The 11823-nt window shown below is 57.7% G+C and overlaps 1 protein-coding gene across 1 annotated transcript in view; it reads left to right on the plus strand.

The window, feature by feature from the left end:
• The window catches only part of ENO2 (enolase 2), a 7964-nt gene extending 102 nt beyond the window's left edge, over positions 1-7862 (plus strand). Inside the window, exons 2-12 of the mRNA XM_036069325.2 lie at positions 1166-1255; positions 1737-1832; positions 1977-2035; positions 2360-2429; positions 2900-3033; positions 3261-3483; positions 4549-4746; positions 5821-6022; positions 6294-6402; positions 6568-6626; positions 6941-7862. Coding sequence (XP_035925218.1) covers positions 1171-1255; positions 1737-1832; positions 1977-2035; positions 2360-2429; positions 2900-3033; positions 3261-3483; positions 4549-4746; positions 5821-6022; positions 6294-6402; positions 6568-6626; positions 6941-7010 — 1305 coding nt within the window. The 5' untranslated portion in view covers positions 1166-1170 and the 3' untranslated portion in view covers positions 7011-7862. The remainder of the gene's footprint in view (positions 1-1165; positions 1256-1736; positions 1833-1976; positions 2036-2359; positions 2430-2899; positions 3034-3260; positions 3484-4548; positions 4747-5820; positions 6023-6293; positions 6403-6567; positions 6627-6940) is intronic.
• Positions 7863-11823: the final 3961 nt, after the last annotated feature.

The following is an 11823-nucleotide window of genomic DNA, read 5'->3' on the forward strand; positions in this document are numbered from 1 at the left end:
CGGCCGGCCCCTGCGCCCCTCCGGCCCCCTCCCCTAGCCGCCGCGCCCCCCGCCCTCTCCCCCGGCCTGCGCGCATCCTTCGCCCCCCGGCGCTGCGCACCTGCTCAGTCATCCGCACCTCCCCCGGGCACCCTCCCTCCCCGGCCTTCTGGGACCGCTCCTCTCGGTTTCTGGCTGTCGCCCCCTCCTCATTGGGGCGCCAGGCCTCTCCACACCTGTTTCTCTCTAACTGCGCCTTTCTCTACCCTTGCCTGACCCTCTCCCCACGCCCCTCTTCGCCTCGGGTTCTGTCGATGTTAAGTTCGGGGTCTCCCCCAGCGGTGCATTTTTATCCTGGCACGTCCCCTGGCTTTGCATCTGGGGAAATGTCTTCTCTTCCCATTCCTCAGCATCCCTAGACTTCTAGACTCCCTTCTTTCCCACTCCTCCCCCACATTGCCTCTCTCCTTTTACATTACCTCCCGCGGCTGCACGGGGGAGGGATGGGAGGAGGGGAGAATTTGTCTAGGAGCGGGGGGGGGGGCGGGGAGCATGGGCCCAGCCTTGCCTCTCCCCCCAGATCTCTTCTCCCTCCCCGCTCAACCCCCAGGGACTGAGGGCTTCCCCAGGACCCTCGCCCCAGACTTCTCTACTGTACATCTCTTGGGAAGAGGAGGGACGTATGTTTGGGAGAGGAACTGGGACCTTGGAGTGGGGGTTGGGGTGTTAAGTTGGCGTGGGATGGGGGCTCCGGAGGAGAGGCCCCAGCTGCCCAGACAGCCCATCCTCTTCTTGGCTCCAAGGAGAAATGCAAGCCTGAGCCATTACACTCTGAGATCTGGGGGAACCCCACCAGTCGGCTGTCGGAGCTACTGAGGGGGGGCGACGCAACCTCTGCCGGTGCCCCTCCCTCCTCACTGCGGTGTCCTCCCTTCTCACCGTTTGATCCTCCCCTTCCCCCCACTGCAGTGACCTCCCCTTCCTCACTGCATTGACCTTCTCTCCCCGTGGGGTGGGGGGGGGATCCCTTCTAAAGCCAGGACTGCAGCCACCTCCTCCCCAACCCCCACCCACTGCAGTAACCTCTTTCCCATCGCTCCCAGCCTGTAGCCCCTCCCACTGATCAGGCTCCGCCTCTCTAAACCTCTTATCTTTCTCCTTCCTTCCCTTCCACCCAACATCTCAGCCATCATGTCGATAGAGAAGATCTGGGCCCGGGAGATTCTGGACTCCCGTGGGAATCCCACGGTGGAGGTGGATCTCCACACTACCAAAGGTAGCGAGCAGGGCAGGGGGCTTCCCACAGCCCTCGGCCGGCTTTCCCCTGGCCCGGGAGGGGCAGCTGCCTTCATTCCCAGTGGGGATGGGGTGCTGGGCCAGGCTTCCAAGCCTGGATTATGGGGGTTGGGTCCTTTTTGTCCAGGGGAGCCAGGATAGGCCAATCTCTGTGTCCTCTTTTAGTGTATGGGCTACACCATGCCTCTGCACGTCTGTGTGTGCACCTGCGTGCATGTGTGCATGTGTGTGCTGCCTGCGGAGCTTCGTGTGTGTGGGTTCCTCGTTGTGCATGTGGGACCTCAGCTGGGCGCATGAGGAGGCCACTGCCTGGGCATCTGCCTCTGTGTGTGTGTGTGTGTTAGAGAGCAGTGTGGGGATGGGACTGGATGTGGCAGGCAGTTTGGAGCGGGAAGGCTGAAGGAATCCCTGGCCCTGTAGTATCCTTCTATGCCCCTCCTTATTTCATGTTCCTCTCCCAGGTCTTTTCCGGGCTGCGGTGCCCAGTGGAGCCTCCACTGGTATCTATGAGGCCCTGGAGCTGAGGGATGGGGACAAACAGCGTTACTTAGGCAAAGGTGAGGCCCTTTCTCTTTTCCGGGCTCTCCCATCCCTCAGCTTTATACTCATACCTTACACCAGTCCTCAGCCCCCTTCTTGCATGCCCCCCACTTCTGGCGCCTTCCACTCTCACCCTGTCTGGCCTCCCTGCCTCTCCCCAGGTGTCCTGAAGGCAGTGGACCACATCAACACCACCATCGCTCCTGCCCTCATCAGCTCAGTGAGGCCCACTCTTTGCTGGGGGCCGGGAGGGGGCGGGCGGGCAGGGGTGCTGGTGGGCAGGACCAGGGTCCTGGAAGGAATCCTGGATTAGGGGAGGAGGGAGCAAACGGAGAAAGGTCCACCTCTTGGGAATCATGGTTACCAAGGGAAGGGTGGGAAGACTCCTTTACTGCCCCCTGCTCCCATGGGGTTCAGGTCCCCTCATCCAGACCGGCTGCTCTCCCAGGAACCCTGGCCAGAGGGGACCCTGTGTGGGAATTGGGTGGGGCCCTCTGCCCTGGGGCCCAGCCTCCGCCTGTGGTGATGGCGGCTCTGCCCACAGGGTCTCTCTGTGGTGGAGCAGGAGAAGCTGGACAACCTGATGCTGGAGCTCGATGGGACTGAGAACAAATGTAAGCCGGGCCTGGGAGAACGTGGGGAGGCGGGAGGGGGAGGACGCGTGGAGCAGACAGCATGGAGTGCTGTGGGGGCTTCCTTAGGAAGGACTGTCAGGACTTAGCCCATCTTCCGTTCCCCTCCCAGAGCCAGAATAAGAGAAGATGAATTTAACTGCAGGGGAGGGAGTGACATTAGACAGAAGGAAGAACTTCTTTGCAGCACGAAGAGGGCGATCTGGCAAGAGAGATAGTCTGTGGTCTCAGGATGTTTAGAAATAAGTGGAACTCTCTGCCCTTTCCCGTCACGTCGTGCGTGTGTGTGCGTGTCCCCGCTATTTTCAGGAGAGCACTGATGAGGTGTTGCAGGAGTGGAGAGGGAGGAGGGGGTCTCCTTTACTGGCTCCTTTTGGGGAGTACAGGTGGAGGCCAGGGCTCGAACAGATGGGGGAAATTTTTGCTCAGTGCCTTCCTCTATCATCTCCCAGCCAAGTTTGGGGCCAATGCCATCCTGGGTGTGTCCCTGGCCGTGTGTAAGGCAGGGGCGGCCGAGCGGGAATTGCCCCTATATCGCCACATTGCTCAGCTGGCCGGAAACTCGGACCTCATCCTGCCCGTGCCGGTGAGCCCTGTCTGCCCTGCCTGGGCCTCTCCCAGGGGTGGGGGGTGGGGAGCATGAAACCTTGTGAGGAATGATGGGGGGAAAGTGCATTGAGGCAGCTAAAGAGAAAGGATGGGGACAGGAGACTTTGAGTCTGGGAAGCTGGGGCAGATTTGGGCTCTTGGGTTAACACTCTTGGGGGTGGAGGGGGGAAGTGCTCTGTGACTTTTCTGTCCTGTGGCCCCCAGGCCTTCAACGTGATCAATGGTGGCTCTCATGCTGGGAATAAGCTGGCCATGCAGGAATTTATGATCCTCCCAGTGGGCGCTGAGAGCTTTCGGGATGCCATGCGACTCGGGGCGGAGGTCTACCACACACTCAAGGGGGTCATCAAGGACAAGTACGGCAAGGATGCCACCAATGTGGGAGATGAAGGTGGCTTTGCCCCCAACATCCTGGAGAACAGTGAGGGTGAGACCAGGAACCTCACTCCCTGCTTTAAGTCTTGCTCTGTCCTGGGACATCAGGAAGGGCCACACACTTCACCAGGTCCTGAGGAGTATGGGTGGGAGGCCCTTGAGCTAGCTCAAAGAGGTACCAGTACTGGGACCAGATCCCAGAAGGCCTGCCACATTCACATGCAGGCCTAAGAGGACAGTCTTCACCTGCCCAGCCAGATTTGTTAGCACTATATATATATTAAGATTTTATTTATTTGAGAGAGAGAGAGTATATGCATGAGCAGTGGGAGGGGCAGAGGGAAAGGGAGAGGCAGACTCCCCCGCCGAGCAGGGAGCCTGAGGACGTGGGGCTCGATCCCAGGACCCCAAGATCATGACCTGAGCTGAAGGCAGACATTTAACTGACTGAGCCACCCAGGTGCCCCTTGTTAGCAACTATACGTTCTTACTGGAGCCCGTGGGAATGCTGGGAAGTGGTCTAGGTGACTTGTAGGATCCATCCTGGACTTGAACTTCATAGGACTCTCAGTTTGATGAGATATACCATACTCTAGGGATTCTATTCTAAGTCTATCCCATTTCCACCCCAACCTCTCAGGCCTCTAAGATCCCTAATTTTTCTCTGCCTTGGCAGGAGTTGTATGATGAATAAAAACAATAACAGGAAGTGGCTGAGAGTTTAGGTTCTGGGGCCAAATTGCCTCTATTTGAACCTTGACTTGAAGAGTTACTGGCTGGTGATCTTTCTTACTTAACTTCTCTGTGCTTGTCCTTCTTACCTGTAAAATGGGAATAATAACAGTATCTACCTCTTAGCATCATTGTACTTAGGTGACATAGTTAGGCCTCAATAAATGATAGCTATTTATGAACAACCTGTTATGAACAGAATTGCATTCCTCTGCCCTCTTAGAAGATGGTCTGCTCTTCCCAGCCCTGGGGAAAACCCCACCAGCAACTGTAGTCAGGCTTCTCCCCAGCAACCGCCCTCCGCCTGGCCTCTGAATTTCTTTCTTACTCTCCTTCCTCTTTGCCCACCCTTTCTGCTGGTAATCTCACTGTATTCCATCCCCAGCCTTGGAGCTGGTGAAGGAAGCCATCGACAAGGCTGGCTACACAGAAAAGATTGTCATTGGCATGGATGTCGCTGCCTCGGAGTTTCATCGTGATGGCAAATATGACTTGGACTTCAAGTCTCCTGCTGATCCTTCCCGATACATCACTGGGGACCAGCTAGGGGCCCTCTACCAGGACTTTGTCAGGGACTATCCTGGTGAGAACAAGGGGTGTGGGAGGGCGGGCAGCGTGAGGGTCAAGGGGCAGGCAGGGGCGTGTGGGGCAACTCTGGACCATATGGGGTGCTGACTCAGGTGCCAGGTAGAGGTCTAAGAAGAGCCTGAGAATCAGGATGAGAGGGGGGAGCGGGGGAGGTGGCGGGGCAGGGGGAGGAGCCTCCTGCAGAGACAAGCTTTGTAGGTAGTTTAAATGTGCAGGTACCCATGGTGAATCTGTTTTATCTACTTCTGTCCTAATTAAAGTCGTGTGTTCCAAAGCTACGGGGATCACGGGGAGGGCTTTGGAAGGAAGCAGCGATGGTGAGAGAGTGATGGGGCCCAGCAGGGAACTTGTATATACCAGTGTTTTTGACTGATGAAGTTGTGGATGCTGAGTGGAGCTGCAAGCGCTGTGGGAGTAGAATAGGAAGGCTGACGAGGAGCCGAATTACCCTCTCCAAGCTTACCAAGGGCTGGGACCCCTGCATGGAGGAAGCTGGTTTCCATTTCCCTGAGACAGAGCAAGAGAAAGTAGATATAAATGCAGAATAGCATATAAATAGGATGTAGAATGGCACTGAGGAAAGGCCTCCCAGTAGTGAAAGTGGGAAAATGCAAAAGTAGTTTTGAGAAAGACTGTGAACCCTTGGTTTTTAGAAGATTTTCTTTTTTCCCTTTCTTTTCAAGATTTTATTTATTTGAGAGGGAGAGAGCACGGCGGGGGGGGGGGGGGGGGGGGGCGGGGCAGCGGGGAGCAGATGGGGAGGGAGGGGGAAAGAATCCCAAGCAGATTCCATGCTGAGTGTGGAGCTTGACGCAGGGCTCAATCCCACAACCCCGAGATCATGACCTGAGCCAAAACCAAGAGTCGGACTCAACCTACTGAGCCACCCAGGCGCCCCCGGTAGGTTTTCTGAAAGAACTGAGATAAGAATCGGGGCAGGCTTATCTTGGAGGCAGGGAAGCAAGGATGGGCAGGCTTAGTTAGCCAGGGGATCTGTCCACCCAGGAGGTGTTCCTGCCTGATGCAGAGCCCCAGGGAGGGTCAGCAGCCCCTCCTGCTCTCCTTCTAGTGGTCTCCATTGAGGACCCCTTTGACCAGGATGACTGGGCTGCCTGGTCGAAGTTCACAGCCAATGTAGGGATCCAGATTGTGGGTGATGACCTGACAGTGACCAACCCAAAGCGTATTGAGCGGGCAGTGGAGGAAAAGGCCTGCAACTGTCTGCTGCTCAAGGTCAACCAGATCGGTTCGGTCACTGAAGCTATCCAAGCGTGAGTGTCCCCTGGCTCTCCCCGACCCAGCCTGTTTCTACAGGACACCTCCGGCAAGTGCTCCCAGCCTCGTCCTGGCACAGATGCTGAAGAGAGCGGGGAACCTGCGTCACTTTCCCGGCTCTTTTGGCTCTGTCCGCCTTCACCCCATGCCCTTTGCCCCTCCCAGGGAGCTTCGTGCCGGGTGTTTCTCAACATAGACCAATGTGGGGGCTGGGAAGGGAGTGCCTGGTGTGAGGGGCTGGGGGTCAGTGCTGGTGTGTGGCTGCAGGTGCAAGCTGGCCCAGGAGAATGGCTGGGGGGTCATGGTGAGTCATCGCTCAGGAGAGACCGAGGACACATTCATCGCCGACCTGGTGGTGGGGCTGTGCACAGGCCAGGTCAGTGCAAGGGAGATCTTTGTGCAGTTGGTGGGTTCTGGTCAGGTGGGTGGGTCTCTCTTTCCGGGTGTTTGCGGGTGTCAGGAGAATGTCAAGGGAGTGTAAGTTTTCTTTTAGGAGATGAAGGGGCAGCCACTGAGCTGCTTATCTTTGGGCATGTTTCAGATCAAGACTGGAGCCCCGTGCCGTTCGGAGCGTCTGGCTAAGTACAACCAGCTCATGAGGTGAGGACACCTGGGGGATAGGAGCCCAGGGCCCAGAGGGTTAAAAGCTCTGTTGGCCCACCATCCCATCTCCGATACCCAGGGCCTGGAAAACAGTAGCTATCCAGAAAATACTTGTTTTTGAATGACGGTTTTACCGATGGCCTGATCCAGGGCTCCCATAGGTCACGTGGGAACGCCAGGGCATGCCCACGGTTGGGCCAGGACATCGAAGCAGCTGGTGTGACGGGTTTGGAGGATAGGGGCCTCCCGGAAAGAGAAGCAGGATCCTCCCCGCTTCCCTGACTCTTTCCTCTCTGGCTCCTCTCTCTCAGAATTGAAGAAGAGCTGGGGGACGAAGCCCGCTTCGCCGGACATAATTTCCGCAATCCCAGCGTGCTGTGATCCCTCTCCTTGCCCGGAGACTTGGAACCCCTCTCCCATCCTCCTGGAACCTCTTTCTTCCTGTCCTGCTCTGTGACATCTCACCCTGCCCCCCCCCCCCCCCCCCCCCCCCCGCCGGCTGACCTGCTGCGCTGTTCCTTGGCTTGTCCAGCCCCTGCTGTGTGCTCTCCCCTCTCTGGGTTCCACACTCTCCACTTCTCTGTCCTTTCTATTCTGTCTCCTCAAACACCGGCCATGGGACTGAGGATTACAAGGGAGTCCATGGAAGAACAGTCAGGGTCTGGGACGGGTGCATCAGGGTTGGTTGGCGAGGCGTGTCCGGGGGGCCGTGCGTCTGTTTTCCGTGTTGCGCACGAGCGGCGCCCCGAGGTGGAGGGGCGTGCCGGCTGCATGCGCGTGCCTGGCCCGGGCCTTTAGTGGGTTATTTATTCAGTTATTTATTGTTCATTCGTCTTAATTAATTGATCATTTCTCCATAACTCCGGAGTGTAAACCTGGCCTGACCGGAAGTGAGTGTGTGCGTGTGTGTGTGTGTGTGTGTGTGTGTGACGTGGCCGGAGATTGGAGATGGCCTGGGGCTGGGAGCTCTTGCTGGAACGGGAAGGGTGACAGAAAAGGGCCTTGCCCATCGGCTCCCTTGCGTCTACCAGCCCTTAACCGAAGCCGCTCGGTCCAGAGGCGGGGCTGTGTTCCCCCGGGACGCTTCCCCCTAACTCTCTCCTCAGCCCCCGGCTCCCCTGTTCCTCCTCCAGCTGCACCAGAGCAATGGCTCACTCCCCTGTGCCGCGTTCCAGTTGCCACCCCCTCTGTGGCGTGGAAATGAGCACCACCATTAAAGTCTGAATCACAGTGCGTTGTTGTGTCTGAAGAGTCTTACTGTAGTCCGTGTGAGGGGAGAGAAGATGGAGCACCGGGAAGTTGGTGAACCTGGATAGCAGAGCTGGGGAGAACACAAAAAGAGGAAGAAGCCGAGCAAGTATGGCTAAGACGATGGCATTGCCTACCCCTCCCTGGCCAGGTCGGGGACCCTGTTGCCCCTGCCTTCTCAGCAGCAAGCCTGGCCCCGGGACCTCAGCCTGGAGTCTGAGAATTCCTGGAAGAGTCAAAGATTTTGTGTGTGTGCATTTTTAGGAAGAGGGGTTCAAAGGGTTCTCAGATTCCTGTAGGGCCTTGACCAAAGAGGGGATGAAGCTGTGAACTGGAGCAGCCCCTATCTAGGCCTCTCCCCAACACTGTCTTGGCCATTCTGGGCTGTAGCAGCACTGCGTGGGCATCCCCTCCTGCGAGATGGGGAACCAGGGAGCAAAGCGTGGAACCAGGGCACATAGATTAGGGTCTGAGGAAACGGAGTCTTCCAGGAAAACTGGAGAGTTGGAACCATAAGTGCTGGGTTGGCCTGCAAGTAGGGCCCCCGTGTGCGGCTGGAGACCCACCATCACTCTTCAGCTCCAGTGGAGCCCCGACTGACTTTGACGTGGGGGCCCAAGAACCCCCCCCCCCCGGGGGGGACCCTCTCTCATAGGGCTGGGATACAGAGCAGAGCCCAGCAGGTAGGGGCTACACATGGGGAGCTGTGGCCACTAGAGGGAAGCAAGGTTCCGCGGGACACCAGACTCACCCCGAGCTAGGGGCAGGATGGGAGGAATTTCAAGGTTGTCCCCTCTGTGGGCCTCCTCAACCGTTTCTACTCTGAGTTCTGGTCCTGGGCTCTCTGCCACCCTACCCAGCTCCAGGACTAGAAGAGGATTTGCATCCTGTATGGGCAGGACTCATTTCTCTGCTCTTCCTGTGTCACTGACACTTCAGCCATTTTCAGTTCAAAGAGCTTCTTGCCCCCGCTCCTCTATGCCTCTTAATTTCAGTGTGGGCATCTCATCTTTCCCTTCTCTTCTGTCTCCTGGCACCCCTTTCCATTCCCCTTGGGGCACACTGTACTTTTCTCTGGGCCTCTCAGTTTTCTGTGGGGTCCACGATAGCCATCTTTCTTCTCCCAACTCCTGGACTGACCAAGACTGTTTTGGTTGGAGCCACATTTCCTAACCTCTGCCCTTTCCTCCCTCCTTGCTAGGTGGCCTTCTCTGGCAGCCATGCCCACCCCCACCCCCCTGCCCCCCAGGTACTGGGTTGGATTGGGTTACAGCTAGCTCTGTCTGGGCCTCCCAGGCCCCTCTCTCCACTTTCTCTTTGTGCCGTTGCCTGGAGACCAGTGGGTTGTGGGGGGCTGGGGCCATAAAGGGAGCTGGGGTGTGGGATGGTGGGGTGTGTGTGTGTGTGATGCCCCCCAAAGCTGAATGGTGAGCCTGGTCCTTAGGTCGGGGAGGAATTGGAGGGGGTAGGCCCTGGCTTCTCTGACTCTCCTCATCTTCTGTTCCTACCTATGGTTAAATTTTTCTTTTAGGTTCAGGGATGTCACCATCCTAGCCCAATCCCTCAGTGGTTAAAAAACAGAGAGAGCAGCTCAGCCTAGAAGGGAGCTGGGAAGGGCCTGGGCCCGGGGCCCCAGTGGGAGACTGAACTGAGAAGTGCAGAAGGAGAGGAAATGCAATGGGGAGTGAGGAGGAGGAGTCTTGGAACAAAGTTGCAGGGGTGGGGGGGGTGGGGAGGAGGAGCAGGGGCCATTCTAGGGCACTGAGGAAGGGAGGGCAGGGATCACCAGGGAGAGGGGGACAGGGAGCTGACCAGGTCTCTGGAGGGCCCCGAGGGATAAAAAAGGTGGGCATGGGGTAGAAAAGTGTGTGGCCAACCAATTAAGAGGCTACAAAGAGTGGTGATTCATTGCTAGGCCAAGGAAGCCTTCTTGCTCAGGTTCTCCAGTGCTTTAGAATCTGTTAGAGCTTTTGGGTAGTCCCAGAACTTGGTTGAGCCTGGCCCAAGAAAATAATGAAGCAAAACCCACTTAGTTGCCACAAATCCAACCTCCTTCTTTCCCAGAAGCCTGGGTGGGATCCTGCCATTCAGGGACCATCCTTGGCCTCTAGCTGGCTTGGCCCCAACATGCCTTACTCCCACCCTCAATCTGGAGAGCTAAGTAAGGGCTCCCAATCCAGGCTCCAGCTCCAGCTCCAGCTCTTCCAGTTTCCCAGCCTGCCTCCCTCCCATTCTCTGGCCTTCCCAATCTCAGCTGCCAAAAATCACCCAGTGTCTTGGTGTCCTTTGTCCTGGGAGATGTTGCTGCTTGGTGTGGGGCCAGGGAGACAGCCCAGAAGAAGACAATGGTGGTGGACTGGTGGGGGTGCTGGCCTCAGGCTGAAGACTGGAAATGGCTAGCTGGCTGACAATCTGGCTTCCTGGAGAGCGGGGAGGGTTGAAGGAAGAACCTGTGGTCTGGGGGTAGGGTGGGGATCGACTCCATAGTAGAAGGATTGGGATTGGGGAACTAGGGCACCTAGGGATTTGGCTCCACCTTGAGCCTAATCCCCACTGGACCCCTTCCCTGTGGCCCAGAGTACTGTCTGTGATGACTTCAAACAGGTTTGAGAAGGAAAATGGAGACACCACCAGACAGAAGGGCCTGAAGATGGTGTCCCACTCCTATAAATTAATCCCTTCCCTACACGGGGGCTTGCCCTCTCCCACTTCCATCATTTCCTTCTACTGCTTTCCTTCCCATCTCCACTCTTGTCTTTCCCATCTCTGACCTCCCTCCTCCATGCTGCCACCAAAGGCCTTGTTTATCTTACATTTCCTTCCAATCTTATTTACCCACTTCCCCCGCCGCCCCCACCCCATTCTATCCACCTTTGTCTAAACCCTCCTCAGTTCTCTTGGAAGCCCCCCACCTCCAGAATCCAGCCATCCCGTGTCTCCTCACTCCTTTCCCACCCAGCACCCCAGGTCTCCTAGAATATGCCTCTGGCCCCACCTCCTTAATCCCTTCTTAAGGTTCCTCACCTTTCCCCTTTTCTCCATGCTGACATCTCTGGACTCTCTCCAGGTTTCCATCATCACCCCCCCCCCCCAGTTCTTATGTTCCCTATTCTTTTCCCAACACCAATCACCTCCAAACTACTCTCATCCAGAAACCCCATCCACATATATATGTCTACATCTTTTCAGTTTCTTCCCCTCCCCATGACCCCACGCTTCCATCCCATTCTCCCTCATCATCGCCCCCACCTCTCCCGCTACGTGTCTGCCACAGACGCTGTCACCCTAAGCTTTAGTCACCCCTCCCTGTCACATACCTCACTGCCCCCAAAGCCCCCACGTAGCTCCATTTTCGCAATGTACCCCCATTAGACCAATCTCTGCCACACACCCACAACCTCCCACTTCCTCTCTGCCTCAGACCCCCCTGCCCCCAAACTTCTCCAGTCTCCCCCTTCTCTGCCCTTACAACCGGCAGCCCCTCCTACCTAGCCCTCTCCGGTTCCCCACATTCCGCCTCGGCGAACCCCTCCCCGCGCCCCAGCCCCCTCGGCCGGCCTCGGCCAACTCGCACAGCGCCTCCCCCTCTCCGGATCCCCCTCTCTCCCCCCTCGCAGCTTGCCTCGCGCTCCCTCCCTCGCGTCTCCCTCCTGGCCCCTCTCTCCTCCGTTCCTCCGCGCTCCCTCCTTCTCCCTCTTCCTCCCTTCTCCCATCCCCCTCTCCCAAGCTCCCTCCCTTCGCCGTCCGCTTTCCTGTGCGAGTCGCCGGACGCGCCGCCCAGCCCGCCCGCAGCCCGGCGTCGGGCCGGGGCCTCGGGCCGGGACCCATTTAGGGGGGAACCGCTGGCCTCCAAGAGGGCTAGGAGGGGGCGAGAGGGGACGACCGCCCGGGAAGGGGCGGGGGCCGCGGGCGGAGGCCGCCTAGGGGGCCGGGGATCGCGCGAGTG

The sequence above is a fragment of the Halichoerus grypus genome, chromosome 6, assembly GCF_964656455.1.
Source record: "Halichoerus grypus chromosome 6, mHalGry1.hap1.1, whole genome shotgun sequence".
Lineage (NCBI taxonomy): Eukaryota > Metazoa > Chordata > Mammalia > Carnivora > Phocidae > Halichoerus > Halichoerus grypus.